The sequence below is a fragment of the Sylvia atricapilla genome, chromosome 2, assembly GCF_009819655.1.
Source record: "Sylvia atricapilla isolate bSylAtr1 chromosome 2, bSylAtr1.pri, whole genome shotgun sequence".
Lineage (NCBI taxonomy): Eukaryota > Metazoa > Chordata > Aves > Passeriformes > Sylviidae > Sylvia > Sylvia atricapilla.
In genome coordinates, this window is record NC_089141.1 from 89,365,097 (window position 1) to 89,390,990 (window position 25,894).

General features: G+C 43.7%; 1 protein-coding gene and 1 long non-coding RNA gene across 3 annotated transcripts; one reads left to right on the plus strand and one right to left on the minus strand.

Moving 5' to 3' along the window:
* The first annotated feature begins 3,865 nt into the window (after positions 1-3,865).
* On the plus strand, positions 3,866-24,845 carry ADPRHL1 (ADP-ribosylhydrolase like 1). Of its 2 annotated transcripts, XM_066313755.1 has the most exons (7): positions 3,867-4,278; positions 8,170-8,334; positions 12,954-13,079; positions 15,612-15,752; positions 18,823-18,950; positions 22,719-22,851; positions 23,915-24,845. In XM_066313755.1, exons 1-7 carry the CDS (start codon positions 4,065-4,067, stop codon positions 24,070-24,072), a joined length of 1,065 nt encoding a protein of 354 aa, XP_066169852.1. In that variant the 5' UTR covers positions 3,867-4,064; the 3' UTR covers positions 24,073-24,845. The 2 variants fall into 2 exon arrangements, with proteins under 2 accessions (XP_066169853.1, XP_066169852.1); XM_066313756.1 differs by lacking the exon at positions 12,954-13,079 and having other exon boundaries at positions 3,866-4,278.
* A 246-nt stretch (positions 24,846-25,091) lies between these two features.
* LOC136374537 (uncharacterized) lies at positions 25,092-25,575 on the minus strand. Its single transcript, XR_010745918.1, has 2 exons — positions 25,328-25,575; positions 25,092-25,230 (listed from the first exon to the last, which is right to left on the minus strand). It is a non-coding gene; the product is annotated as an uncharacterized lncRNA (long non-coding RNA).
* Between the last annotated feature and the right edge of the window lie 319 nt (positions 25,576-25,894).

A 25,894-nucleotide genomic window follows, 5' to 3' on the forward strand; every position in this document is an offset into this window, starting at 1 on the left:
GATGTCTGTATGATTCTTGTCAGTTTTCTGCTTTGGAAGTCTTGGTCTTGTGGGGCTTTTTGTTGTTGTTTTCTGGTTCATTTATTAGGTTCTTTTGTTACTACTCCATCAGCCAGAAGAGGGTAAGGATGTAACTCATTAATTTTTAAATGGCCTTAATAAATGTTTGGCTTGGTCATCTGTGTCACCGTTAAGCTTTTAAGAGGCTTGTCATGTTTACCTGCAGTACTGTATTCTGCATGTATCTGCTGGTCACCAGACTCTGCAGTTGGTGCCATTAGTTTGTACTGGCAATGGGAGCTGTAATTGCAGGAAGGTGTTGCTCAGTCCTGGCTCTGAGCTCTGCAGGAGGAGTGCACTCAGAAATCTGCAAAGACCTTCAGAGGTATGAATTCACCTATCATTAGTTCTCTTCTGAAGGATTAAGTCAAAATAAATAAGTTGTCCTCTATCTTCATGCAGCTGCCATGCTTCTCCAGTACTTTCACCAGCCACCGGCTGCTTTGGTGTTGCACAAGCCTTGTCTTCCTTTTCCTTCGACAGTGAATCTGCAGATGTTGATACTTGAACCATGGCAAGCCTTTTCTCTTTAAAGTGTCAGCACCAGGAACTTCCCTCAGCAGATGCCAACCAGCATCTCAATCACCAAAAGGCAAAGCCCTTCTGAAAGAGAAAAAGTAATGTTTTTACAACCATAAACCTGTTCAGCAAAACATGCTTTCTGATCTTTTTGTTACCTGCAGTCTGCTGGGTAGAACTAGGTGGCACACCTCTAAAATTAACTTTTGTTCTAAACTGTTGATAGACAGCTCTGCAAGTGCAGCTGCACCTACAACCACATGCAGAACAATACTGTATTTCAGACAAGTGGGTCCAATGTTCACCTCTTAATGAGATGGGCTGGGGAAGTTAAGGGACATTCACATTTTGATTGAGTATTGGGATACCTCATCTTGTTGGTGCATATACTTGACCAATTCCTATGGGGTTTTTTTGTGCCTCCTTTTCCAAGCAGTGAACTGTTCTATTGTTTGGCAAAAAGACCTCAGCTTTCTATCAAGATGGTAAAGAAGTCCATCCTGTGGTGTTAAAGGAATTTTTTTTCCTTCAAGGCAAAGGTGTAAAGGTGAATGGAAATAATTCATCTCCATTGTTAAAGAATTGAGTAAAGCCAGTTTATTTTTTTCCTAGATTTCAGTGAAGGTGTTTTAAAGGAATGATCCCTATGCTCGAGTAAAGTCCTTCACTTCAAGAGTTGTAAAAAAGCAGCTGTGACAGAAGTCTGGCACCCATCTGGTATCAACCTTACTTTTCCAGGATGTGGCTCTGTGTCCTTTGGACGGGTGAACTTGGAATCAAGAGTGTCTTTGAATGGCAAAGGATCACTCAGTCACTCATGGGGGAAGCATTTGGGGTGTAGTCCTCTTTTAACTTAAAAAGGGCTTGTGTGGGCACAGCATCAGTCCAGCTCCATTTTCCAGTTCCTCGATTCAGAGCAGAGCTCATCACCTGTAGCGTCCACGGGCTCTGTCCTGAGCCCATCCGCACACTTCCCTCTGCTGGAGGAGGCAGGAGCAGCCACGTTTGCCAAAGGCTGCTTCCATGTTCTCACCTCGGGTTTCAAATGCAGTAGAGCTGAAACATCAGTGTGTTGTCACCCATAACAGACAAGCCTTTTTGCTCTGTCCTGCCTTCCCGTTCCTCTTTTCATGGATTCTCTCCATCTGAAAGCTGTCATAGGTAGACAAATGAAAAGACACCAAAGATGCATTTTATTAGGATTTAACAAATAGTTCTGCCACCTCTGCTCAGGTTTGGGTTTTTTTTTCTATTGTGAATAGTTACCCATCTTCATGGAATTACTGTCTTTTATCTCTGTTTAAGATGTGTAGGTATGATATTCTACAAACAATTGTTTCCTTTGTGAGGAGTAGGGGTAGTTTAGTGTGTCTAGCCTACCTCTGCCCAGAAAGCCAACAGTAGCTGGAGTACCATGTGACAAGGAGATCATGTGTAATTAAAAAATTAAATAAAAATGTCTTTGCTGCATGTTCTGTTTCACAGAGTTGAAAAATAGAACTTCTTTGAAATTTTCTCTGGGTTTTTATCAGAGCTTTATTCCTAATTTGGGCTGTGTTTGAGCAGCCAAGTGTATTGCAACAGAGTGAAGTCTATGGGAGGCAAAAGGGCAGTGCAACTGCCAGCCACATTCAGAAGAAAAAGATAAATGGAAAACTAAGAATAGCTTTGCTCATTTTCAGGGAGGAACCTTCCATCTGATGAGGCCCTTATAGCTCACCACAGCGCCTCAGCAGGCAATTCCTCCTGTCCTTGCTTTGCAAGCTCAGATTCCCACGTGCCTGCAAACCGTGATGCTATGCAGCAATAGAGAACAGGTGTGTGCCACAGAGGGGTGGATGGACCTGTAACAGAGACATCAACGTCAGTGCTTCTGCCTGGTGTGTTCTGTAAGCTCTCCTGGCCTTGCTTTTCCATTTTTAGTGTTTGTTTTCAGACACGTGGAACGTGAGGTAACCCACACTGCAGGGGTGACTCTGACATTACCTCTGTGTTGCGTAAATGCCCTGGTTGTGGGAGATGATGCCTGTTCCCCCTGCCCCACACAGGGCAGCAGGGCTGGCATCCACCACTTATGGCAACCCAGCCCTAAAGCAGGCTGGCTGTGCCTCACTGATACTTGTCCCTGCATATCCTCAGGTCCCTAAGGCATAATTGTCCTCCTTTTCTCTCTCTCTTTTTTTTTTTTTTTTTTTTTTGGCGGCTTTTTCAGTGTGGAGCTGTTAAATGAAAGCACACTCTCAGTGTCCTTTTCAGCATTTCTGTTAACCAATCCCAGTCTTTAAAACAAGAGTGCACTAACAAGAAGCTACTTTCACCATTTGGGCACTTTATCTCTTCTAATGTAGAACAGGCATGGCAATGCTTCTATGTGTCCTGAAAATCCATCAAGTTCAGAGACATTTCTACACAGGTCAATAACTTAGACCATGATTAACTTATTGTTTATTAACTTGTTGCTTTGGGTGCTAGGATGACGCATCCCTTGCATTGCTGGCCTTTTCCATCTGAATAGCAATCAGTTTTGCCCTCTCAAAAAGATCAAACAAAACACAGACCTTTCCCCTGCTATCAGTTTTTAGAATTACAGTCTAGTCAGTTCTTTCTGTTTACTTCTCTATATTTACATTTCTATTTCTGTCTGTAATGTAGTAGTAATTTGTGAGTCTTTAGGATTTTATTAGACTCACAGGATGCTGTTTCAATGCATCTTTGAAAATAGTTTCCTTCCAGAATCCAAGTGTGGACTGACCTCAGCTTTAGGAAAAAGTCACTCTTTGCCAGGGAGTAAGAGGCATGGAATTGAAGCTGCTGTTTTGCTCAGTGTTTATCCAGGGATGCAGTGAATTAGCAGAATATTCTTGTACTAGGTGAAACAGAACAAGAAAGCTGTTAACAAAATATCTCCATGGGGCATAACTAGAAATGGGAGAGGTCATCTGCATTTCACTAGACTTCTTACTGCTTAATCCCTCCTTCTAGTGTGTACAGATCCTGGAAATCTGCTTTTATAATTGCCTTTATTTCTGACTGGTCCCTGAGAGAGAGGCTGACTTCAACATATCAGAAATGGGCAGAAGAAAAAATATAATTTACAAGTTGTTGAATAAATAAGCACCCCCCGTTGAGGCATCTGTTTTTCTGGGTGTAGAGTTACTTTGGCTGGGTAGGGCTAAGGATCTCCTGGCTTGCTTTAAGCTGGGTTGCAGAAACAAGACTTTTGCAGATCTGCTCTTACAGTTTCATTGAACAAAGCCCCTGCAAAATCCCTGGGTTATGAAATATTTCCTCTCTGTCGGGTCCCAGACAAGAGATGGCATCTGCAGAGCCAGAAAAGGAAGTCCTTGCCTTATAGAGAGAGCTCTTGGTGTGACACAATGGCTGCTATAAAGTGTCAGGGAAGCTGAGCTGAAGGCAAAGGAACAAAGGAAGATCAAGATTCGGTGGCTGCCTCAGACAAAAGGAAAGTGGAAATTGTCTCAGGGATGGATAAATTTAAGGCTGCACTTGTTCTGGCCGGAGTAGGGGATGCTCTCGGTTACCGCAATTTCTCCCGCGAAAACAATGCCTTAGGTGCAAAAATCCAGCAGGAGTTGAAGGAAATTGGAGGGCTTGAGAACCTGGTGCTCTCTCCTGACAAGTGGCCAGTAAGTGACAACACGCTCATGCACATGGCTACAGCTGAGGCTGTCATCACAGGTAGGTACGGCGGCAATCGCGGACACAGCCTGCGGAGGAACAGAGCTGTCGAGCTGCTGCATTCCTTAGAATAAGCCTGATTGCTGGGGAAATCACGAGAAAGCGTGTCAGAAATGCTGCTTTATGTGAATGATAATGTGCATTAGTTTGGCTGCTCCATGAGCACAATCCTGTGACCATCTCACAAATGCGGGGGGTCTTAATTTCTGGAGTGTGGAGGGGCTCTTCCTGTATTTTTCCTAGAGATGTACAGTTGGTTAAAGCTTAAAGACTAAAATAAGACTAAAATACCACATGTCCAGAATAACAAAAATAATTGCGAAGTAGACTATCAGTATGCTGGAGTACATCAGGGAATAATATAGCCACTAGAAAGTCTTCTGTAACAGATAAGAACTCTTCTGAGTGCATTGTTTGTGTCCAGAACTCCTCTGAGTGCATTGTTTGTGTCCAGAACTCCAGGCTGGAGTAGAGTTACTTTAGTACCTCTTTCAGCCTAAAAGCACTAGTGCTGTCTCCTCTTTTCTGCTCCTCAGACAAAGGGTTGCATCTGCAAAAGCCTATTTGTTTTATAAGGAGAGCTCCGTGTCATTGGTCCAAAAAGTATCCCGACATACTGTATTTATAATGAAATCTGTCAGAATTGTGGAAGTTATTAAGATGTCTTCTAAAATTACAATGGTTTGACAGAGAGCATTTGTTTCTTCTTAAGGTGGGGTTAGTTTTTTTAAGATGAGAAGTGTTTGTATTGACACCTTACCCATCAAACTAGAGCCTTCTGAGACTGGCAAGATGGTGGAAAATACACCAGAAGACAGTGACCTCTCAAGAGTATTTTATCTCTTCAAAATGGTTCAATTTTTTTTTTTTTTTTTATCTCTGAACAAGTACTTCTGATTTTTCTTAAAACTCATAACACTGCATAACTAGCAGTAGCAGAAGCTCCCAGTGTAGCTAAGTATCCTTCACATCAATGAGATTTCCTTTGTGCTAGTGTTTCACTCCTTTATCTGCCTGCTTCCAATCTGCTCTAAATTTAGTAGGTAGAGATCAGTTGAAGAGTGTGTAGGACACTTCATACTTGGCTATTAGCTAACCAATGGTTTAAGGGGTAGCTAATACACTAAAGATAAGGGCAAGATGTCAGCCTATCAAGAAAAAAAGATGACTGGCATATTTCTGAATATAGGCTATGATTAAATACATATCATATGTTTCTTGCTTATTGAACCCTCTAAAATCATAACTTCTGGGTAATCAAGTCAGTTAGACCAACAGTAAAACAATAATTATTTTCTTAAAGAAAGCAGCCTGTAAATTGCTCTAAAGAAAAAAGTTTTAGCTACTGTTTCCATTGACTCTGTTTATCCTACACTCTCATTTCTTTGACTTGATCAGACAAGCATTTTAAAAAGGCGCTTTCATGGGCGGGAGAGGAAACAGCAAGATGGAGTGGGGAATTTTAGTAAAAAAATCCTCATTTCGCAGCAACATTGGTGAGTGGGATAAAACAAGTCCTTCTCCCTGTTTCCCACAAGGGAAACAAGAACCTCTCCTGCCCGCAGCAGTGTCTCCTCCTGACGGGGGATGCAAAAAAGCCCCATGGCTTGCTCATGGCCCAGCCTAGGTGCCAAATCACCCACGTCAACAGAGTGAAGCTGAACGTCTGTGAGGCTGAAGGCATCTACCACCAGCCCTGGGGACTTGCCCTTACTGCTGTGGAAACAGATTTTAAAGAATATATTGGGTGACTGGAACATTACCAGCCCCCAGCCCACCCCTAACCCCCTCAAAAAAAAAAGAGGGGAAATAAGCAACAAAAATATCTCTGGGTTCACTGCCCTGCTCCCTGCACATGCTGTTTGCCTGGCTGGCTGCCTGTTGGCCACAGCATTCCCCCATTCCCCAGCCACTCACCTGCGGGCAGTCCTGGGATATTGTAGACTGGGACAAACACGCCCATGGCTAAAAGCCGTGAAGTCCTGTTGTCATTGTCAGGGCACTATCCCCAGGGGAGCTCCCAGCCTGAGGCTGAGGCAGCAGCCAAGGGTGAGGTGCAGGCTTGTGTTAAGACAAAGGCAGTTCTCACCTGGGGAGGGGATTTTGGCCAGCACTTTGGCAGCTGCATGGAGAACATCCCAGGAGGATCATGGCCACAAGCAACCGGGGCCGTGGGCACTGCTGCAGACTGAGCTGGTGCTCCCCAAAGCCACCAGGTGCCCTAACTAAAGGCTGACGTGACAATGAATGATAGACAAAACATTCCTGAAGGAATCTGTCCTATAAGGGTGGGTCAAGGACAGCATCATCAAACCCAGGGAAACTATCTCTGTAATAATAAAAGCATCATCATTTTCCTCTCTTGCTTTACACATGAGTTTAAAAAAAATAAGGGTTCATTTCTAAAGAAAGAACATGTCCTACTGAATGGCTGAGACAGCAATCTGGTCCCAGGCTTGGGAACCATGGTGGGCTTGAACAGCCTGGAGGTGCTGGACCACAGGGACTCTGTGCTCTGGGGACAAGGTTTCTGCAGGAGCTGCCAGGCAATAAGCCCTGCTCCTGGCTCCTGTCTGGATAAACTGTGACACCTGACTCCTAAATCTGGAAAGAGCTGGCAGCTTGAAAGTGTCTTGTTTCTTTAGGATTACACACTGAGACGGCCAGTATAACTGGTAGGGTTATTTTATGTGAAAGAAGAGGAATCCTGTTCTACCCTTCATCTTTTTCACCTGCCTCCATAACTGGTGCTTCAGAATGTCTCTTACTTCTGGGACTCTGAACTTTCTCTTAAGATAAATTGTGGATTTCCAGAATTCACCACCTCTAACAAAATTAAGATATTTTTCCAATAACTTCCCCTGCTGTGTCATTCAACCTGTGCAATTAAGCAAGTACTAAATGGGGTTTCTCTAAGTACGTAGAAAATACATAAGTGGGTAAATCCCTTTGGCCTGTGTTTGCACTGATTACACAGCTGTAATGGATGCCAGTGGAAGGTTTTCCTCGACACAAGTCAAGGGCAGGACTCTTCAAGACCAACAATAGACAACACCAGCCAAGAGAAGTAGCAATAGTGAAGAAACAGTCTATGTTAAACAGGGGGAAGACTATAGGGAAGACTTAAGCAAGACTATAGGGCTTGGTAAAAATAATCTATAAACAGATATTGTTAGTGAACTTATTATGGAGAGAAATTTTTGTGCTGGAAACTGCCTTCAGGCAGTAGGGATTTACTACTCTTACCGATTTTTATACTATTTCTTTTAAAACCTTACTGTTCATGATATTATAATATATTTGGATCCCTGCATGAAATACCTACAAATTTTAGACAAAATAAATACAACATGTAGATTTTAAAAAGGAAGATGATCATTTGCCTTTGTATCTAGTCATACATACCTCTTGAAGTGATTCTCTAATGTGGTAATTAAAAAAATTAAAAAGGGCTTTCATTTTTAAATTGGATTCCCATCTGTAAAGGCTGGGGCTCAGCCAGGCACAGTTGGCTTTATCCAGACCCCACGGCAGCCACGCTGTCACCTGACAGCTGATCATCTCTGTATTGACTTTACACCAACAGAGCTGAAATAAAGGCCCTCAGCAGCTACTGTTGATTAACAGAAAGTTTCATCATTTCAGTGAAGGAATTAAACATGGAGAGGAAAGGAGAGAAAGATGAGAACTGAGAGTCAAGACCATTCTCCCTCCAGCCTGCTGTCATGCTGTGTAAAAATGTGACAGTGGCACTAGAAACATGACTCGGTATATTTGAAGTGGAAACAGGAATATTTCTCAAACACACAGTGAGCTTGCTTGCATGTTTGCTGTGGTTCTTTTTGCTCTTCTGCCTTCATACAGCAACCTTCTCGTCCCTGCTCTGAGCAGATTACTGGTGTCTAGAAGACCTGTACCGCGAGCTGGTGAAGCGCTACGTGGATGCTGTGGACAAGCTGTCGGGCCGGCGGCCGGACCCCGCCACCATCGAAGGCTGCAGGGAGTTAAAGCCAGACAACCACCTCCTCGCCTGGCACACGCCCTTCAACGAAAAGGGTACGGTACTGCTTTCCTTTAGACGGCCTGCCTAGAATAATGCATGCCCTCGGTGTTTGTGGCCATATGGAAATTGTTTCCTTTTCCCCCCTCACATCAAAGGCCACTACCCCTGAAACGTTTCCATGTTCGCCTGAGGATGACAAGAGATCTGCCAAGAATTCCTTCTGTAGGGCACCGTGTCCTCTTGTAAGCAAACCCCTCCCTCTTTAACATCTATTTAAAGAGACTTTGTCCTTGGCTCTGTGCCTCAGGGTCCAGATTTTTGTCCTTGAGTTTAATGGTTATTTTAAGAAATATTTTCTGCCATTTTTCCTTTAAACGTTTGTAGACTTGGATCTTTTCAGTAACACCAGATCTGAAACAAAATGCCAAGCCTGTAAATTCCTCTCAGCACCAACATGTTCACTGGAGGGAAAGCAGTGACTTTGGATGCCCTTTGGATGCCCTGCTAACAACTATGATTGTTTTGTTGATAATCCCTCATATTCCTAGCCTGGTTTACTACACCTCACCCTCTCTTTCTTTCCCTTTATGATCATTCACTTTTACAATGAATAAAACTTCCACTTCAAGTTAAATAAGGTGCACGCAGCTATGTGCACACACATACACACACAGTGCAATTAATCTTGAAAGCCTGTAGAGGCTCCATTATCAGGGGAGGGAGCCCCAGGCAGCCACAAGACGGTGTCAGCTCACACTGGTGCTGGCTGTGCCGGTGACACCCAGCCGCTGCAGAGAGCACTGCCTCAACAGGACTGCGTATTGATGCAACACCATGGCAAAGACCCGGTGGCACAATGCCACAGCTATTTCTGGGTCTCTGCAGCCAGATTGACAAAAAAAGCATCTCTCTCACTTGTCCCCCGCTCCTCACAACCAGCTGCTGGGAGTGAAAAGGGTGTGTCCTTCCCGCCCTGCTATCAGCCAGCCAGATCTGAGAAAGTGCCCCTTTGGCAGTGTCATGTGTTTTGTTACTGACAGTGGATAAAATTTGGTGAAAATAATTGTGGGAGCTGCTCTTGGTCCCAAGTAGCTCTTAACATTGTTCAACAAGCAGTTGAGTATGGCTGTTCCCTGGTCCACTGCAGAGTTGGAGCTACCTCTCTTCTTTCAGCCTTCTACCTCCCCAGCTTTCCATGATGGACTATCTGCTTTGGGGATACTCTTGAATCAAAGAATAAAAAATTAATTCCTGCCTTGAGATCTGGCAGCTAAAAGCCACCTTCTCCATCTGGTCTGACAAATAAGCATCCAGAACATTTCAGGAAGCCCTTTTTTCACCCTGAGAGCAGAAGAACCAGTAGAGATGTTCTATCTTCTATGGGACCCAATACTGCTATGGACATAATTAACTTTTAGTTGAATTTACACAAAATTCTTCTTGAGGCAAAAACATGCCACAGGCATTGAATGCCTGTGATTGAATGCCTAGCAGTCAGACTATATTTTGGATGGGCTGGAACCAAAAGGCTGATTTGCTGTGGGCATTCTATCTTATCTTGCTTCCAGCAATAATTCATGTGCCAGCCTTCATGGACTTATCTTAGGTAATTTTGGATTGCTTATGGATACTTCTCTGCCCAAATTCTTGTGAGTTTAGTCAGCACACTGAATCCCAAAGTCAGACTGCCATGTGTGTGGCTGCCACCTCATGTCATGCTCATTGCCACACTCATTGCAGAGATACCTGGGTTATGTTAGAGGCTGGTGAGATTCCTGTGACCACCAGAAAACCTGCCTAAGATTGTCTAACACCTTCCATTTTAAGAGCTTGTTTACAATTTACAACATTGATTAGCACAAGCCTAAAATTCTCTCCATTAAGTGTTTGCCTCTGTTTGTCTGTAAGTATTTGTTTAAAATTTTGGTGCAGATGAGTCTGCTGTTTCTGAGACATGGTAAAAATGTTTTGATCCATTGCCAAAACTTCAGATTGTTGTAGAATTGGAACCATAATCTGAGTAAAGTAGTACCCCCTGAGCCAGAGATTTGCTTTTGAGCCACTGTGAAAAGCCAGTCAAATGGTGGGTCAAATAGCTGGGCTCTGCCTGTATCATGTATTTCAGGCCGAGAGTGCAGCATCCAACCAGGTCTTTATTTGCAACCGTGGAAGCAACTTCTGGGCTTCCTAGAAACACTTGAGAACTTCTTGCTGGTAGTATTGGCAAAGAAGCTTCCTCACACAACACCTACATAAGCTGCAGAACTATTTTCCAATGCCAATTTGCAGATGCTACAGTTCATGTGAGTTTGAAAATGAGCTGGGCAAATCCACCCAGGGGAAATCCTTCAAGAGTTTTTAAGCAGAAAGATTAATAGCTAGCTGCCTCTTGGATCAGGGAGACAAACTGACAGCAGCTTAGTTAGTACAAAGGGATATTGTCACTGTAGTTTTTACTCTTTCTTAAGTATCCTCTTCACTGTCAGACATGATGAGTTGGCTTGGCCTCAGGTCTGATCATGGAGGACAGTCCTTATGTTGCAACATACGTCACCCCTGTTGTTTGGCCCAGTCTTGCTCTCCTTTGTGTCCTCATGGACACAATCAATGGTAGACTTGAGACATTGGAGTTAGCTCCCCGAAGCTCTGTCTGGGTTTAATGTGATGGAATTTTTTTGTTACCAAGTTTACTTGTCTAATTCTGCAGAAGGTTTTAATGGAACGTCCCAGAATGTAGGAAGACAATGAAGTGGAAAAGACAAGCTTCTCCAAACCAGGAGTCAGATTGCTGTAGTACATCTTCCACTTTGGATATACTGAGAGATGTTATTTAATTAGCAGCTTCGTGTAGTCCAAGAGCTTGCCCTCTTGGATAACCAGCATGGACGGTTTCTCCTTTGGAAAAACCAGGTTTTCATAGTGAAGAATCTCATCTTCTACTCTATGGCAGCAGATGGTTTAATGAAGGGTTTGGTCTTGCAAAGCAGGAGAAGATATTTTCTCCCAGTTCAGTGATGCCCTGGAAGACTGGATATCCTTCCTGACTCTTCCTTGTGGTTTCTATGTGATCTGTGGGATAGGCAGATAGTTTCATCTGCTCCTGGATAGCTGCTCTCAGGGAGAAGAACTCTTTTCCTAATAGGGAAATTCAGATATTGCACCTGGAAATGCCAGTAGGTGGTTTATGTTAGTTTGGCTCAGGCTTCAGTTTGGCTTGAAGTACATCTCACTGCCCACCTTCACTACCCCACTTGGATCACACTCATAATCTTAGGGCATCGGAGCTGAAGCCACTTGGGGTGAGACTTAAAGGCAAGAGGTGTTCCAGAAAAGCCCCTGGTGCTTTGCTCTCACAGCAGACAAATGAAACCAGCTTCCCAGTGGAGCAGCTGAGGGCCCTTCTGCAGATAAGTGACTGAAAGCTGTGACCCTAGCTCCTTGTCATCTGCTGCTTCAATTCACTCTGACCCCCGAGTTGTTCCTACTATGCCATTATACACACTAAGGGACATACAGCCTTTCTCCATGCTGCCTGTCTGGGATAGACAAGGAGATTTGGCTCCTAATTCAGGTTCACATAGGCTAAAATTAGATAGCATAAATATGCCCCTTATCTTCCAGGAACTAAGAAGAGAAATGCTGATTGCCCCAGCTATTCCCAAGGTCACTGGGAAGTGTGATTGAGCAAAGACAGTGCTGAAAAATGCCAAGTACTGTGAAAAATCAAAACCTCAAGGTGGTTGTCTGCAATGAGTTAATGCTTATTTGGGCATTGGCTCACCAGCTACAACGAGGAGATAATCACCTCACACTGGTGCCTGGTGAAGATAAGCTCATTAAAACTTCTCTGGGATCCTAAAATTACTGTGATAAGTACTGCAGAGAAACTCATTAGTAAGTTTAACTCCACTCAATGAAGTGTTTAAAAGTTGAACACCTAGGATCACATTTCCAGTGCTAAGGATTAAAAGAAATTCTGAATTCAATAAATAAATTCTATGCTGCATGGAGGTGGAGGTTCCCAAAACTAACCTCGGTAAGTGTAGGCTGTAGCACAACAAGCACTAATTTCAGGTTGCATGGAAAACTTCAGTTCTGACATTGGCTAACCTTGTAGGATTTGGCGCGGTACCCTTTAGTTTCTTTTGGACACATTATTTTTGTTCGTAGCAGAAACTGATGAGGCTCTTCATGATGAAACATTGAAAGGTGAACTGTGAAGCTCATATAAAGTGTTTTAATCGTGTACTTACAACTATAAAATAAGGGTGTGGGGAAATGTATCTTTCTCAAAGTTCTGTTTCTGGTGTGGGTACCTGGAGCAAGCAAAACAGCAGTGTCAGCCAAAAATGAGTGAAGATGGGATGAGAGTTTGGATCAAACAAGTCCTGTGAACAAGACAGTGCATGGCTTTCTGAACCCACGATGCTCTTCATAGCACTTGATTATATTGGAATATAGCTGTATAAACCAGAATGACTATGTAGGAGCAAAATTCCTCACAAGAAACTTTCAAAACTTTTAACTCATTTTGCATGATAATTTCCCATTCCCTGAGATGTTCCCTTTCCACACATGAGCTGAATTAACGGAGTGTGCTTGTCTCACATTTTATCATATTTGTGTGAGATCAGTCTCCTTTTAAATGCTTGGTGTTATCCTTTTACTTTAGGTTCTGGATTTGGAGCTTCCACAAAAGCCATGTGTTTAGGGATGCGATACTGGAAGCCGGAAAGGCTGGAGTCACTTATTGAAGTGAGCATTGAATGTGGACGAATGACTCATAACCACCCCACAGGTAATGCCTGCACTCTGACACCCCCTAAGGCAGCTTTCCTCTTCTGCAGGGACTAACACAGCTCCTGTGAACTCCCCTGGTTAAACCACTTCTGATTTGCAGACTTCAAGGCCTCAGTTTGAACTTTGCTTGATCAATGAATACGTGTGTATATCACCTCTATAGGCTTATATATTTGCTTGTATGTTATGCTGACAGCATCCTCAGGCATAGTTGTTTTCTCTCCTAAAATCCCAATATGTAAATATTACCTGCCTTGTCAAAAGCATATTCATGTTAGTTGCCCTAATCAAACTTTAGGATTCATGTATGTCTAGATGACTCATTGTTATCATGCAAATTTATGGTTCAGGGGATAACAACATTTTTTTCTCTTGGCAGGTTTTGTCATATCCAATCACTGTAGGTAATGCTAGTAAGCCAAAAAACCTTAAGTCCACATATTTTAGGATACAATCTGAAATATTTTCTAAACAATACCTAAATAAGCAGACTTAATGTTGTTTTAATATTCAGGTCTGTCATTTTGATAATTTTATGCTATGTAAACATGTATTCATTCTGTCTGTTTTAAACAGAATAGATAAAACCATAATGAATGGTGACACATTCAACACACTCAGTGCTATGAAGCAGTCAGAAAAGTCAACAGGATGCCATAAAATAAGGGGGAAAGGGTTCAAAACCAAGCAGAAAATTAGGCTGGTGTGTAAAGTGTGCATTAGCAGCCATAAGACTGCTTGTAGTCTGTGTCCATCATGAAAGAAAGGGCTTATGAGACCCAGAAAATGGCAGCAAGGAGGATCCAAGTTGTCAGACACCTTCCATACGGTGAGAAATTACATCCAGAGAGAGTTTTTAGCTGTGAAAAGAAACAAGTGGCACAGCAGAGAGGCAGGAAGGAGTGGGGTGGAAGGGCCACATGCACCTCACTGCTATCCTGAAATGTGTCAGGGAAATGCCAGCTATGATCCTCATAAGTCAGACTCAGAAAACCCAACCAGTGCATCATTTGGGACTGAAACAAGCAGACAAAGAAAATACTCCCCATGTTATGCACAGTGAAGCCTCAGACCTTGCTGCTACAGGAGCCGCACAGTCCGTGGGTATGCCTGGGTTCAAAGGAGACCAGGCAAAGAGTCAGTCTTGTCAAAATCAATCAAACTGTGCAATTAAAGTGTCTCCTAAAACTAACCTAGTTGCCCTGGGGAATGGAGGAGCCAAAACATGTCAGAGTTCACTCTCTTGCAGAGACAGACACCTTGGCCAGGGTGTGCTTTCTCCCCCAGTGAGGAGCAGCAGGCTGTGTGAGGGCTGCCCTGGGCAGGGAGAGCAGGGCAACAGCAACAGGGGGATGGGCAGCCTGGGGAGCGGGCAGGAGAGGACTGCCAGCCCCCACAAAACCTTCAGGGCACTCTCCAGCCACTGCCACCCTCTGACTGAGTTGTCTCACTGCGCCCTGCTTTTAATTCACACTAAACCTTCTGCTGCCACTCACAGTAAATGAGGCACTCGAGGATCTTTGTGGCATCTGGGCTAGATGCTGTCTATCTGAGTGAGACCCTTTGGGCTGGGTCTACACGGGCTTTTATTCTTTATGAAAACATATTTGGGGCTCTAGATGGATGTGCCTTGGGCCTGGCCCAGTGTTGCAGGTTTCGTAGCAGAGGGAATTAGTTATCACCTCATCTGGACTTGTCACCTCCTAAGATGATTTTGTCTTACCTTCAGCAAAACACACAAAATTCATTATTACCTCTATGTATGAGTGAACACTTTTGGACCCATGCACTGAGAGAAGCACCTGCATCAATACTTTGCACACCTGGGATTTATTTAAATGACTGACTGGCTTTTTTTAAGCTTCTTTTGCACACTGCACCAGGTTAGTTTTTTGCCCTTGACAGAATGCCAAAAGTGCAAGCAAATATAAGAAATGAGCCGACTGTTTCTGGTGTCATGGAAGTGTTGAGTGCCCATCAACATATTTAAAATGTCGAAATATTTGTAACCAAAGTAGAAGACCAGCATGTCTTTCTTGGACTATTTCTTCTTTCCTCTACGGGGACATGGGTTTGTTCCCTTAAAGTCAAATGAGCCAGAAATAGTGTTAGATCTAGCAACCATCACTCTTGGGCTGGAGAATGCTGTAAACAAGATGATATAGCTTGTAACTGAATCACTTCATACAAGTCAATTATTTCATGTGACTTCAATTAGAAGATTTTCAGTATCCCATTGGTAGATGATGTTTATTTTTGACCCCTACCTCAATTTCTATCACATTACACTATGAGAACAGAAGCTCCCTCCTATGTAAGATAAATTGCAAACCAATGGGTAGCATTCGTTAGCCAATAATCTTGACATGCCACGAGTCAGGCTGCAAACAGGCGGAGATGGGTTGTGTACATTTGTTACTCTACCTGACAGCCATGAGGCATTCCACTGATGATTTTATGAAAACAAGGACAAACAGGAGGGTACCAGCACAGATGCACACTGGTAATCCTTGTTATTTGTGAATTGCAGGTTTTCTAGGGTCCCTTTGCACAGCTCTCTTTGTGGCATACGCAATCCAAGGGAAACCCCTTGCACAGTGGGGAAGAGAGATGATGAAGGTTGTGCCGATGGCTGAAGAATACTGTAAGAAGACCATTCGTCACATGGCAGGTACCAAGTCTGGATCAAGAGTTTATTTTCTTAAAACTGTGTTTAGCTGAAAAGGCACTGAAGAATTGTTGCTCCCTATTCTTTACATCTTGCTGCTATTCCCCCTCTCCTCCTTCCAAAGGCTGTCCTCCTGCTTTTTCTGCTCAGAGAAGTAAGCTCTTCACAGGTGGTGCCACCTTCTTCTACCAGCAGTTGGTTGCCTGGTGTATTGGTGGCAAAAGTACAAAGCAAAATAGCAGTGACCATGCTGTACTGCACAGTTTTATTTTTAGGGAATCTTCCAAGATTGCTGGGCAAGGGTAAGGAAGGAAATTATATTTAGCAGGTTATTAGGCAAACTGACTGCTGAGATTAATTATTCAGCTGCCTTCCATCAATTAGTGAAGTTCAACATCTTCCAGAAGAAAAACCACTGACACTCCTCATCCTGCCAGGAAAATTTCAGATGCAGATGCCTTCTGAGCAAGAGTTAGCTTTTGACCACAATTCAGAATTGGCTTGTTGCTTTTCTGAACAAACATTTAAGATACAACCTCTTGTATTCTTGTTTCAAACAACAGAGTGTCACCCAGCTACTGAACTTGATATACTACTTTATTATTGCTATGCATATGATCTTTGGGGAAGAGGTACTTCAGTCCCCTCTTGCCAGGAAGTGATGTCTGTACTGGTGAGACCTGCCATGGACAGACAAGTACCATTACATTGAAACATCAAGAAAAGAGATTAAAGGACAGCTGTTGAGAAAGACTGAATTCAATAGAAACCTTTACTCAAGAGCACTCAGAAATTAAAACTTACCCCTGAAAAAAAGCTGCTGCTTTAAAATCTGCAAGGAGCCCCAGGAAGGCTTTCTGAAAGACCCTGCATTTTCATCTGTGCCTCATTGCACACCAGGATTTTTTTAGCAGAGATCCATGAGGAGCAGGTGCAGGATTAATGTGATTGAGCGTCTCTCTGAGTGGCTTTGCAGCAGGTCCCTGTCACTCCACCCCAGCAGGACCCCTCAGTGTGGAGGTATGTGTGCTGGACTCCTGAGGCATGCCCTCCAGCCAGTGCCCGTATTGTTGAGCTTCATCCTATTTTGGTAGTGGGAAAAGTGTCCTGCATTAAAGTTAAGCTCCTTGGCTGCTGAGATGCACTGCAAAGAAATCCTGCCAAACAGAGTCCTCCAGTTTTAGAAAATCCTAATTTAGCTATATTATCCACCACGGATAACAAACAGAGAGCTTGTTATCCATGTCACAGAGAGTTCGACTCTTCACCCCTCTCTGATATCCAGTTGCAGTTCCATGGACCTGAATGTGACCATCACCTCAGCTGGGCTCCAGGGACGGTGCAGAGCCTTGCTAGGGTTAGTGGCATGGGATTCTATATGCTGCAGGACCATGCTACAGATCCACCCAATAAAAATTTCCTTCAGATGCTTGATCCCTCTATTTCTGAAACTGCCAAACAAGCACTTTGCTTGTTAAGGTGCTACGTAGAAAACATTTATTTTTGAGGCCTTTATGAGGCATTTATTGTCATGGGGGAATTAGGAGAAAAAAGCTAACAAAGAAGAAAGAGATCAGTCAGGTCACTCACAGTTCTAAAAACTGTCACAACCAGCTGCTGTAGTGGGTGTTGATAGCTTACATTTGCTTTGCTTACATTCGTTTTCCTCTAGATGCTCTAGATAAATCTAGATGCTCTTCTTGGCCTGATGGCTGTAAAAGCCCTTTTACTCTGTTTTTGTAAACATCTCCTCTTTTTAGGATTCTGGTGAATGGTTTCCTTGAAATGAGGCCAAACTGGGTCATAGACTCAGAAAAAGGGCGGCTGACATTTCTAGGTGTCTCAGGCATATGGTTGAATGCCCATTACTGTCTGGGACTGGGACACTGGCAGCCGACAACTCTGTGAAAGTATCAGGTCCTACAAAGCAGCTTGGATTTTTACAAAAAAAACTACCCTACTTAAAGACCTTAATTGCCAAAGACAGTCACCACTGTGGCATTTAGGAAAAGAAGCAAAATCAGGTTACATCCTTCAGGTGAATGGTTTGGTTGTGTGTGTGCTTCTCAGCCACTTGTAGCACACACTACTGAAAAGCCAAGCAGGAGAGAGGGAAATAGTGAGAATGTTAAATTTTATTTTACACCCATAGTCCCATCCCAAATTGCTAGTTTGGCTTGGCATACTTAGCCATCTGGGCCACCTCACTGTTGTCTAACCCCCTTATCCCCTTGAGCTCGCGAGGCAGGGCTTCCCTCAGGCCTCAGTTCTGCAGGCAGGTGCATGTGTACGTGCTTAACAGCCCAGTGTGACTGACTTAGGTGCCTTTTTAAGCCTTTATAAAAAGGGTGAACAAGAGCATTGGCTTGAAAATAAACTAAGTTTAATAAGTTTATTTACATGGGGAATATTAAGCATGATTAGAGATCACTTCCCAAAGTGACAGAAAAAAAGGAGAAAGACATATGGTTATTAAAAAAGACTTATTTTTATGGGCATAGATAGCAGATGTGTATGTTATTTATCCCTTTGCTACATTTGATATGTATTATAATATCTGCCAATGGGAATTTTGGACTTTCTTATCTGTTTTTCCTGAATGATCACACAATAAATGCAAAGAAAATAAAACAGAAATACTGGAGAATTTATGCAATTAAAAATTGATAACTGATGTAGGTGGTAAATTGTATTTAGGATGTGGAAACATTTATGATGTTCTTTAATCATAGTAAAGGAACAAAAAACTGGCAAAGAATTGATTATTTTCTTTTTGTTGACTCTTATATTTTCCTTGGAGTGCTCTTCAGTAAATTCTTGTAAAGTCTCATCTTGATATATCTTAAACTACATTAAAACAACACAAAATTCTGAAAGTATTTTCTTTATTGGTTCATCTGTTTTCAGTTAGATGTCCCACTCCATACATACTTAGTATATATGCAGTAACGTTACTGTAAAATACCTGGGGTTTCATGTCAGCCAATACTGTCATTATCCTTAAAATATGTTAAAGTAGAACTGAAAATGTTTTCAGAGTGAAATACTACATCATTAATTCTTTTGCCTTCAGAATATCAAGAGCACTGGTTTTACTTTGAAGCCAAGTGGCAGTTTTATTTGGAGGAGAGAGAAATCAATGAGGAAAATCAGAATCAACCTGTCTTTCCAGCCAACTATGATGCAGAGGAGAGAGAAAAGGTAACTGCAACTTCCAAAAGTTCTTGGGACAGCTCTGAACCAACAGAGGTATTTTCAAAGAGACATACCACTATTTTTCAAATAATTCCACTGCCAGAGTAGTCAGGATTTTTTTCCCCTGAAATTTCAAGAACGAAATAACAACTCCTATCCTCGATTCAGGTACAGGTTAGCTTAAAAAACTAAGCACTTACCACCAATCCTGGGTTTGCTGCAATGGGAGAAAACAGTGCAGAGAGGCAGGATTAACGGTCTAGTACCCAGAGCAGGTACAAAACATGGGCCATGGCTATCTGAGGGTGGAAAAGGCAAACGTCCTGCCTGAGCCTCTCATTAAAGCCTAATGGAGCTGTGGCCAGATCCCTACAAAAATATCCCCAGGTTTAGAAGCTGGATTTGGCCATGTTTAGTGAAGGGTGTCCTGGCCCCTGGCAGGGGATTGGAACTCAATGCTCTTTAAAGGTGCCTTCCAACCCAAACCAGTCTATGATTTTTTGGTCCTTCAAGCAGAAGACAGACATCCCAAGTGGTTGATTCGCTGCCAACTTGGGCTGTGCCAAGCTAGTTTTAAGTGTCTTGAGAGATGGTGTTTCACCACATTCCAAGAGATACAATTTTATAATGTACATGATCTTTTCTTTGCTGGTGGTATCTTCTTAACTTGAGAGAAATAATGTGTCTCCTTCCCTGTTGTTTACAGCTATCTGATATGGGCTGGCACCCCACAAAGCTCTCCACTTAGCAGCTAAGCAATAAGTATGTGGTTCTTGTCACCTTTTGCCATAAATCAATCCTTTTCTTCCAGACTATTTAAGCATAGTTCTTTGCTGAGAAGTCACTTTGTGTATTTTTAGGTGATTATCTGTGCAGTGAAAGGTGCCTATGCAAATCTGATTGACTGTGGATAAAAAGAAATTGCTCACTCTAAATATAAAGAATAGATTCCCTTCCAGGTTTATTTTACTAATTCAGTGCCATGAATTCACTATTACTTTTATATTCCTTCCAGTACTATTGGAGTCTGAGCAAAGCTTTAGGAGAGATTAAACCAAGCAGTAATTTCCCATGATCACTTCAAGAGAGAATTGTACGAATTCCTAATACAGAAGCAAAATTTACCTTCATTATCCTAGCCCAACTATTTTGGTCTACAGAGATGTTTGTTTTGATCAACAAGAAAGGAAGAATGGTGCTGGACACTCAAACTCCTCCACCAGGCAGAGATCATAGCCTGGCAGAAGTTGAAACACTTCATTAGTCTGCTAATAGCTATGGAAAGAATAGATTAGGAGAAGGTGACCATTCTGCCTGCCTTTTTCTCAGGAGTGGAGAAAAGGCACTTTGCCTTCCCTCCAGACTAGCTGTCCCCTTGTGTTTGGGAGTATAGCCCGTTGCCTTTCCACAGGCAGTGGAAAGTGGAAGTGTCTGCCACAGCCCTTGCCCACAGGTCACCACATGGACGTTCCTGCTTGGCCAGGTGCACATTTCTGCAGGCACAATACCAGCTGCAAGTGAAAGTGAAGCCCTCAAATGTAGCTTGGATAGATCCAGGCATGTTTCAAAGGCAATTTCCCTACCAGAAAGATATCAGACCTTGAAGTGCTTAGCAGCAAAGGCCACATTCTCTATAAGCTGGTATATATAATTTTTCAGTGATGAGTGTTTGGAAGATGTTAGAGATGCAGTGAATGGGCAGACATTGCTCAACACGTGGGATCAGCCTTGGTTCTGCAAACAAAATATTCACCTGACTCACTTTCCTGTGATGGACACAATGTGCTATAACATGAGGGAGGAACAAAACCAATGTCATCCAGGACAATTAGACTACAAGGACCTTGCTTCCTTAAGATGGAGTTGCTTAAACCAGCAGTGAGACAGAACTGGGGAACAGAAAGGAGGATTAAAAAAACCAAGAATGGAAAAGGAGCGCTAGCCAGCAGCAGGTCAGCTCCTGAAGTGTGAGGAAGTCAGAAGCAGCTGTAATTACTGGCAGCAGGGGTTGACAGCAAGGAGGGGACATGTGAATTACCTCCTGGGCTTGGCAGCAGCTCAGTGCCTTCAGCAGGAGAGTGAATGCTGGCACCCCATCCAAGTCCTAGGTCCTTGCTGGCCCACCCAAGGGAAGCTGGGCTGGTGCCACAGCACAGAGCTGCACAAAGGCGCTGGAGCAGAAAGGAGAAGGATGAAGTTTGGGAGGTGCTGCCTTGGGGCAGTTAAGTCCTGACAGGTTCAGTCCTAGACAGCTATCCCCAATATAAAGCTGTTTCAGCAAGGCCAGATGACATCGGATGTGTGCAGAGCATCAGGGATGAGGAGGAATAGCTGGAGCAACACTGGAGCTGTCTGGCTGCACACCCAGAGCATCCCCTCAGTGCTGAGCCCTCCTGCCTTTGGTAGCATTGCATGTGTGTCTGTGCTGCTCCACCAGCATTCAAACTGCAGCAATAGGGCTAGAAATTTGCATGGGGCAGAGAACAGCATAAAGGCATAAATAATCTTTTAAAATTATGAAAAAAAGAAAGCAGTAGAGTGAAGCTGTAGTCTGACTCTACCATGTTTGATGGATGTGTAGATAAACCTCAACCAAGTAGGAAACAGCTCAGGTAAAAATGAATAGAGAGAAATGCAAACTCTTCATAGATGTTGCAGAAGCCAGCCAACCAGCAACAGTGAACTTGCCATGGTGTAAGTCAAACTTCAGGAAATAAAGCTGCTCATTTCTTAATAGGAAGGTATTTTTTAACTATAGATTTATTAGTGTTAAGGTAATTTGGGGATTTGGGGCTGGAGGTACCTGCTCTAGAGAATATCCAATTTTTCTTTGCAAACCTCACTGTGGGTTTGGAGTTCTTTCTTCCTTCTTTTCCTGGGGAAGAACTGTTTCTTACATTTTCAAACTATTTTCCCTTTTGTTCAACAAGTGCTTTTAGAAGAGGAGAGAAAAGGCTTGACAAGCAAAAGACAGAGAAAGGGCCTTCAATTGCATAGTCTCAAAACAAGGCCCTAAAGAAATTACTGGATCAGAACATTTTCATCCCCCAGGAAAACCTGGCCAATTGAAACATTTGCAAACGTGCGGCAAGGGGAGTTGAAAATATTCCTAGAGGCAGGAAGAGGACTGACGAAGTATGTCCTTACCAACCTTAATTTTTTTATATGATAAGGAATTTCTAGGATGCGAACTTGAAATCTGTCTTGATCTATTTTTTGGCAGTTCTGGCTTGCTTACACCAGCCACTTGGCCCGCCAAGAGCTCGCTGCATTAAGCAGGGCCGCAGGCTGATAGCACACCTCGGGCACCACCGGGGCCGCTGGAGCGGCGGCTGTGGCTCGTCCCACGCCGCCCCAGGGCACACCAGCCCGGCCAATGCCCTCTCCCGGCCCATGGAGCCGTTCCCACTGAGCAGGGCACACCCAGCCCGGCCAATGCCCTCTCCCGGCCCATGGAGCCGCCGAGGAGGGCACACCCAGCCCGGCCCGTGCCCTCTCCCGGCCCATGGAGCCGCTCCCACTGAGCAGGGCACACCCAGCCCGGCCCGTGCCCTCTCCCGGCCCATGGAGCCGCTCCCACTGAGCAGGGCACACCCAGCCCGGCCCGTGCCCTCTCCCGGCCCATGGAGCCGCTCCCACTGAACAGGGCACACCCAGCCCGGCCCGTGCCCTCTCCCGGCCCATGGAGCCGCCGAGCAGGGCAGACCCAGCCCGGCCAATGCCCCACGGCCGCGGCCCCGGCTCCCCGCCGACGGCCTGTCCGTGTCCCCACAGACGTACAGGAGGTGGAGCTCCGAGGGCCGCGGGGGAAGACGCGGCCACGACGCGCCCATGATCGCGTACGACGCCCTGATGGGCTGCGGCGGGGACTGGACCGAGCTCTGCAACCGCTCCATGTTCCACGGAGGTGAGGGCGCTTGTGCTTCCCGCTGCTGCTCCCCCGGCAGGGCCGGCAGAGCGCCCTCCTGGCTGCCAGCTGCCTCTGTTGGCCAATCTGCCATGCTGTCGGTAACATTCTCACCTCTGGTTTTAGCCTCTAAACCCCATTCTTGTGGCAGCTGCTGCCACACAAGCCACTGACAGCACTTTTCAAATGTTGCTCCATCTACATCTCACGATTCTGCCGGAGGTGCTTGAGGAGTAAGTCCAGCACGGCTTGCTAAAGGGCTGACAGATCTTTATGGAACACAAGCACATTTGGCAAAACAACCTTTTAGCTGCGTGTAATGAAACCAAGTAAGGGAGAAAAATAACACAGCAACCAAACAAGTGCCAGCCAAATAAACTCCAGCACTTGGAGGCACATAATTAAGTACTTGTACAGCTTTGAGAGAGAGAACTTTCTCATTAGCAGGTGCATGTTGCTGGGCCTTTGGGAAGCAGAGCTGGGGGGTAGGACCCCAGCCCTGAATCGCACACTCCCTCCCCACATGGTGTGGGCCCTGTGCACGGCCTCTGGGTCTCTCACCTGCCCCAACACAGTGGTGAGAGCTCACAGCCCCCCACTGCAGACTGGCAGGCACAAACCCACAGGCACTGCATGTGCAGAGCATCAGTGCTCCTCAGCAAGGCTGGGTGTTTTAGAGCCTGCACTGTGCTGTGCTGTGCTGTGAGGAGGGAAGGGACACTCTTCAGTCCGGGACCTCTATTGTATAATAGACACCCCTACAACTATTATTCCTGCTGTCCTTAGCACTGGCTAGCTGCCTGCACAGAGCTGCTATGCTGGGGTAGATTTTCCAGAAACCAAGTGAGCTCTCAGACCAGGAGTGCACACCACAGTGGCATCTCCATGTGCTTGCCTTGGCATCGCTGTCTTACTTAGGCATCCTTAGCCTTTAGGACTGACACAACACGCTCCCACTGAGCTCCATCAGTGTGGAATGCTCCCTTCTCTGCTCAGTGGAGTTTTTGGTTGTGTATGTGAAGGTGACACTAAAAGACCGCTGCAATTGTGCTTAAACCTGCAGGGGAGAGCGCGGCCACCGGGTCCATCGCCGGCTGCCTGTTTGGCCTGGTGTACGGCCTGAGCAAGGTGCCCAAGGGCCTGTACCAGGACCTGGAACAAAGGGAGAGGCTTGAGTTCTTGGGCGAGAATCTTTACCGACTATCCATGGAGGAAAAGTAAAGCAGTTTCTGCCATTTTCTCTTTCTATAAAGACTATATCAAACCCTGTAGATAGATAGATACCTGAATGGCATTCATAGTGAAGGAAGTAGTCCTCAGTTAGTCTGAAGAACTTGGTGTACATCTTGTGCAAGTGAAGATAGCTGAGTTATTAGACTGATTAGAATTATTAGACTGATTAGATATATGTGATATTTGTGGGTTTTTTACAGATGTAGGGATTTCTAAATATGAGGAGTGCTGCTTAAACCTCAAATGGCAAAAGATAAATAAAATGTCTTTTGACTGATTTCAGTCTAACTTGCTATAATACCACTTCCTAAACAGCTGTTTCTAGTAATTACACATACGAAATTAATTTTCAGAACTAATGCTTTCTTGCAAAACTAATGGTAGTACCCACTCACGGGGATATTCTCTGTATATTTGACAATCCTTTCACCACTGTGTCCCTCCTTGTTCTCAAATCTAATGTGTCTGTGACACTTGTAAACCTAATGTCTCATGGATTAGCTTTTAATGAATCACTGATCCCTGTATCAGCACTGTGGTGTAAGGTATTGTTACATTAGAAGCTTCCAGAAAAGGAAAAGCCAACACTAAAAATACCTCCAAGGAACAGCAAAGCATCAGTGTGTCTAAAATTTCTGATCAATGTGTCTAAAATTTCCAAATTATGTTTTTATTCTTCTTCAGTCTTCAGAACAAAAGTTTCTCTAAAATATAACTGGCTGAAATATTTGTAAATAAATTAATCTTGCACTATTTTCTAAGTATCAGTCTTTATTTTTAGATTGAACAGATTATATGTTGCTGTATCAGTATCAGAATTTTTGGCTGAGGTCTTCAAGCAGTTGTAATAGGTCAACAGTTAGGCTGTGATACATTTCACAAGTCTGAACACCATGAAAACCCCAAGAAGAAAAGTTACAACTGCTTTACCTTTTTCCTTTTTCCCCCTTCCCTTTATTATCTTTTGTCTTTTTTACTTTTCCTTCATCTCACCTCACCTCTCCAAGTTCTTCTTCAACATTTCCTTTTTTTCTTTTTTTCTTTTTTTCTTTTTTTCTTTTTTCTTTTTTCTTTTTTTATTTTTTCTTTTTTCTTTTTTCTTTTTTCTTTTTTCTTTTTTCTTTTTTCTTTTTTCTTTCCTTTTTTCTTTTTTCTTTTTTCTTTTTTCTTTTTTCTTTTTTCTTTTTTCTTTTTCTTTTTTCTTTCCTTTTTTCTTTTTCTTTTTTTCTTTTTTTCTTTTTACTTTTTAAAAATTTGTTTTTCTTGCCCTTTCTTTTCCTTCTTTTTCCTTTGCCTTTCCCTTTTTTTCCTTCTTTTCATTTTTCCTTTTTCTTTTACTTTCTCATTTTTCAAGAAAACCAGCAAATTGCAATTGGGTAAAAGCTGTGTACCACAAACAATGCAAACAGTAGGCCTTGATGAAGGAGATCCTAATGCCCCCAAGAGCAGCATAGGCACTAATACGGAATCCTCAATGAAATAACGCAGAAGTGAGCTCAGAATTTGTTCCCACGTTTAACTTCATTTTTACCTTAGAAATTCAGAAAGTGAGGTCCATGTAATACCTTCTAATTTTCACCGTGTGTGATTGCCTACGTGGTGTTGGTTTCTCCTGTCTTTCTCCAGCTGCTGAACTGTGTTTTAAAAAGATAGCTAAAAATACATGAGTACTTTCCTACGCCTTTTTCCATGTAAGCCATTGCTGGGATCATCACTGGGATGTTATGTGACAGACACAGGAGCAGGTGATGCCTGTCAGTAGGAATAGCAGCCTGCATGACAATGTCTGTATGAAAAGGTTTTCGGTTTT

Bases quoted from the DNA above. Each gene is read 5' to 3' on its own strand.
- ADPRHL1 (XM_066313755.1), top strand. From the start codon at position 4,065: ATGGATAAATTTAAGGCTGCACTTGTTCTGGCCGGAGTAGGGGATGCT. The intron at 18,951-22,718 runs GTAACTGCAACT...GTGTCCCCACAG, and splicing joins ATGCAGAGGAGAGAGAAAAG to ACGTACAGGAGGTGGAGCTC. The intron at 22,852-23,914 runs GTGAGGGCGCTT...TTAAACCTGCAG, and splicing joins CCGCTCCATGTTCCACGGAG to GGGAGAGCGCGGCCACCGGG.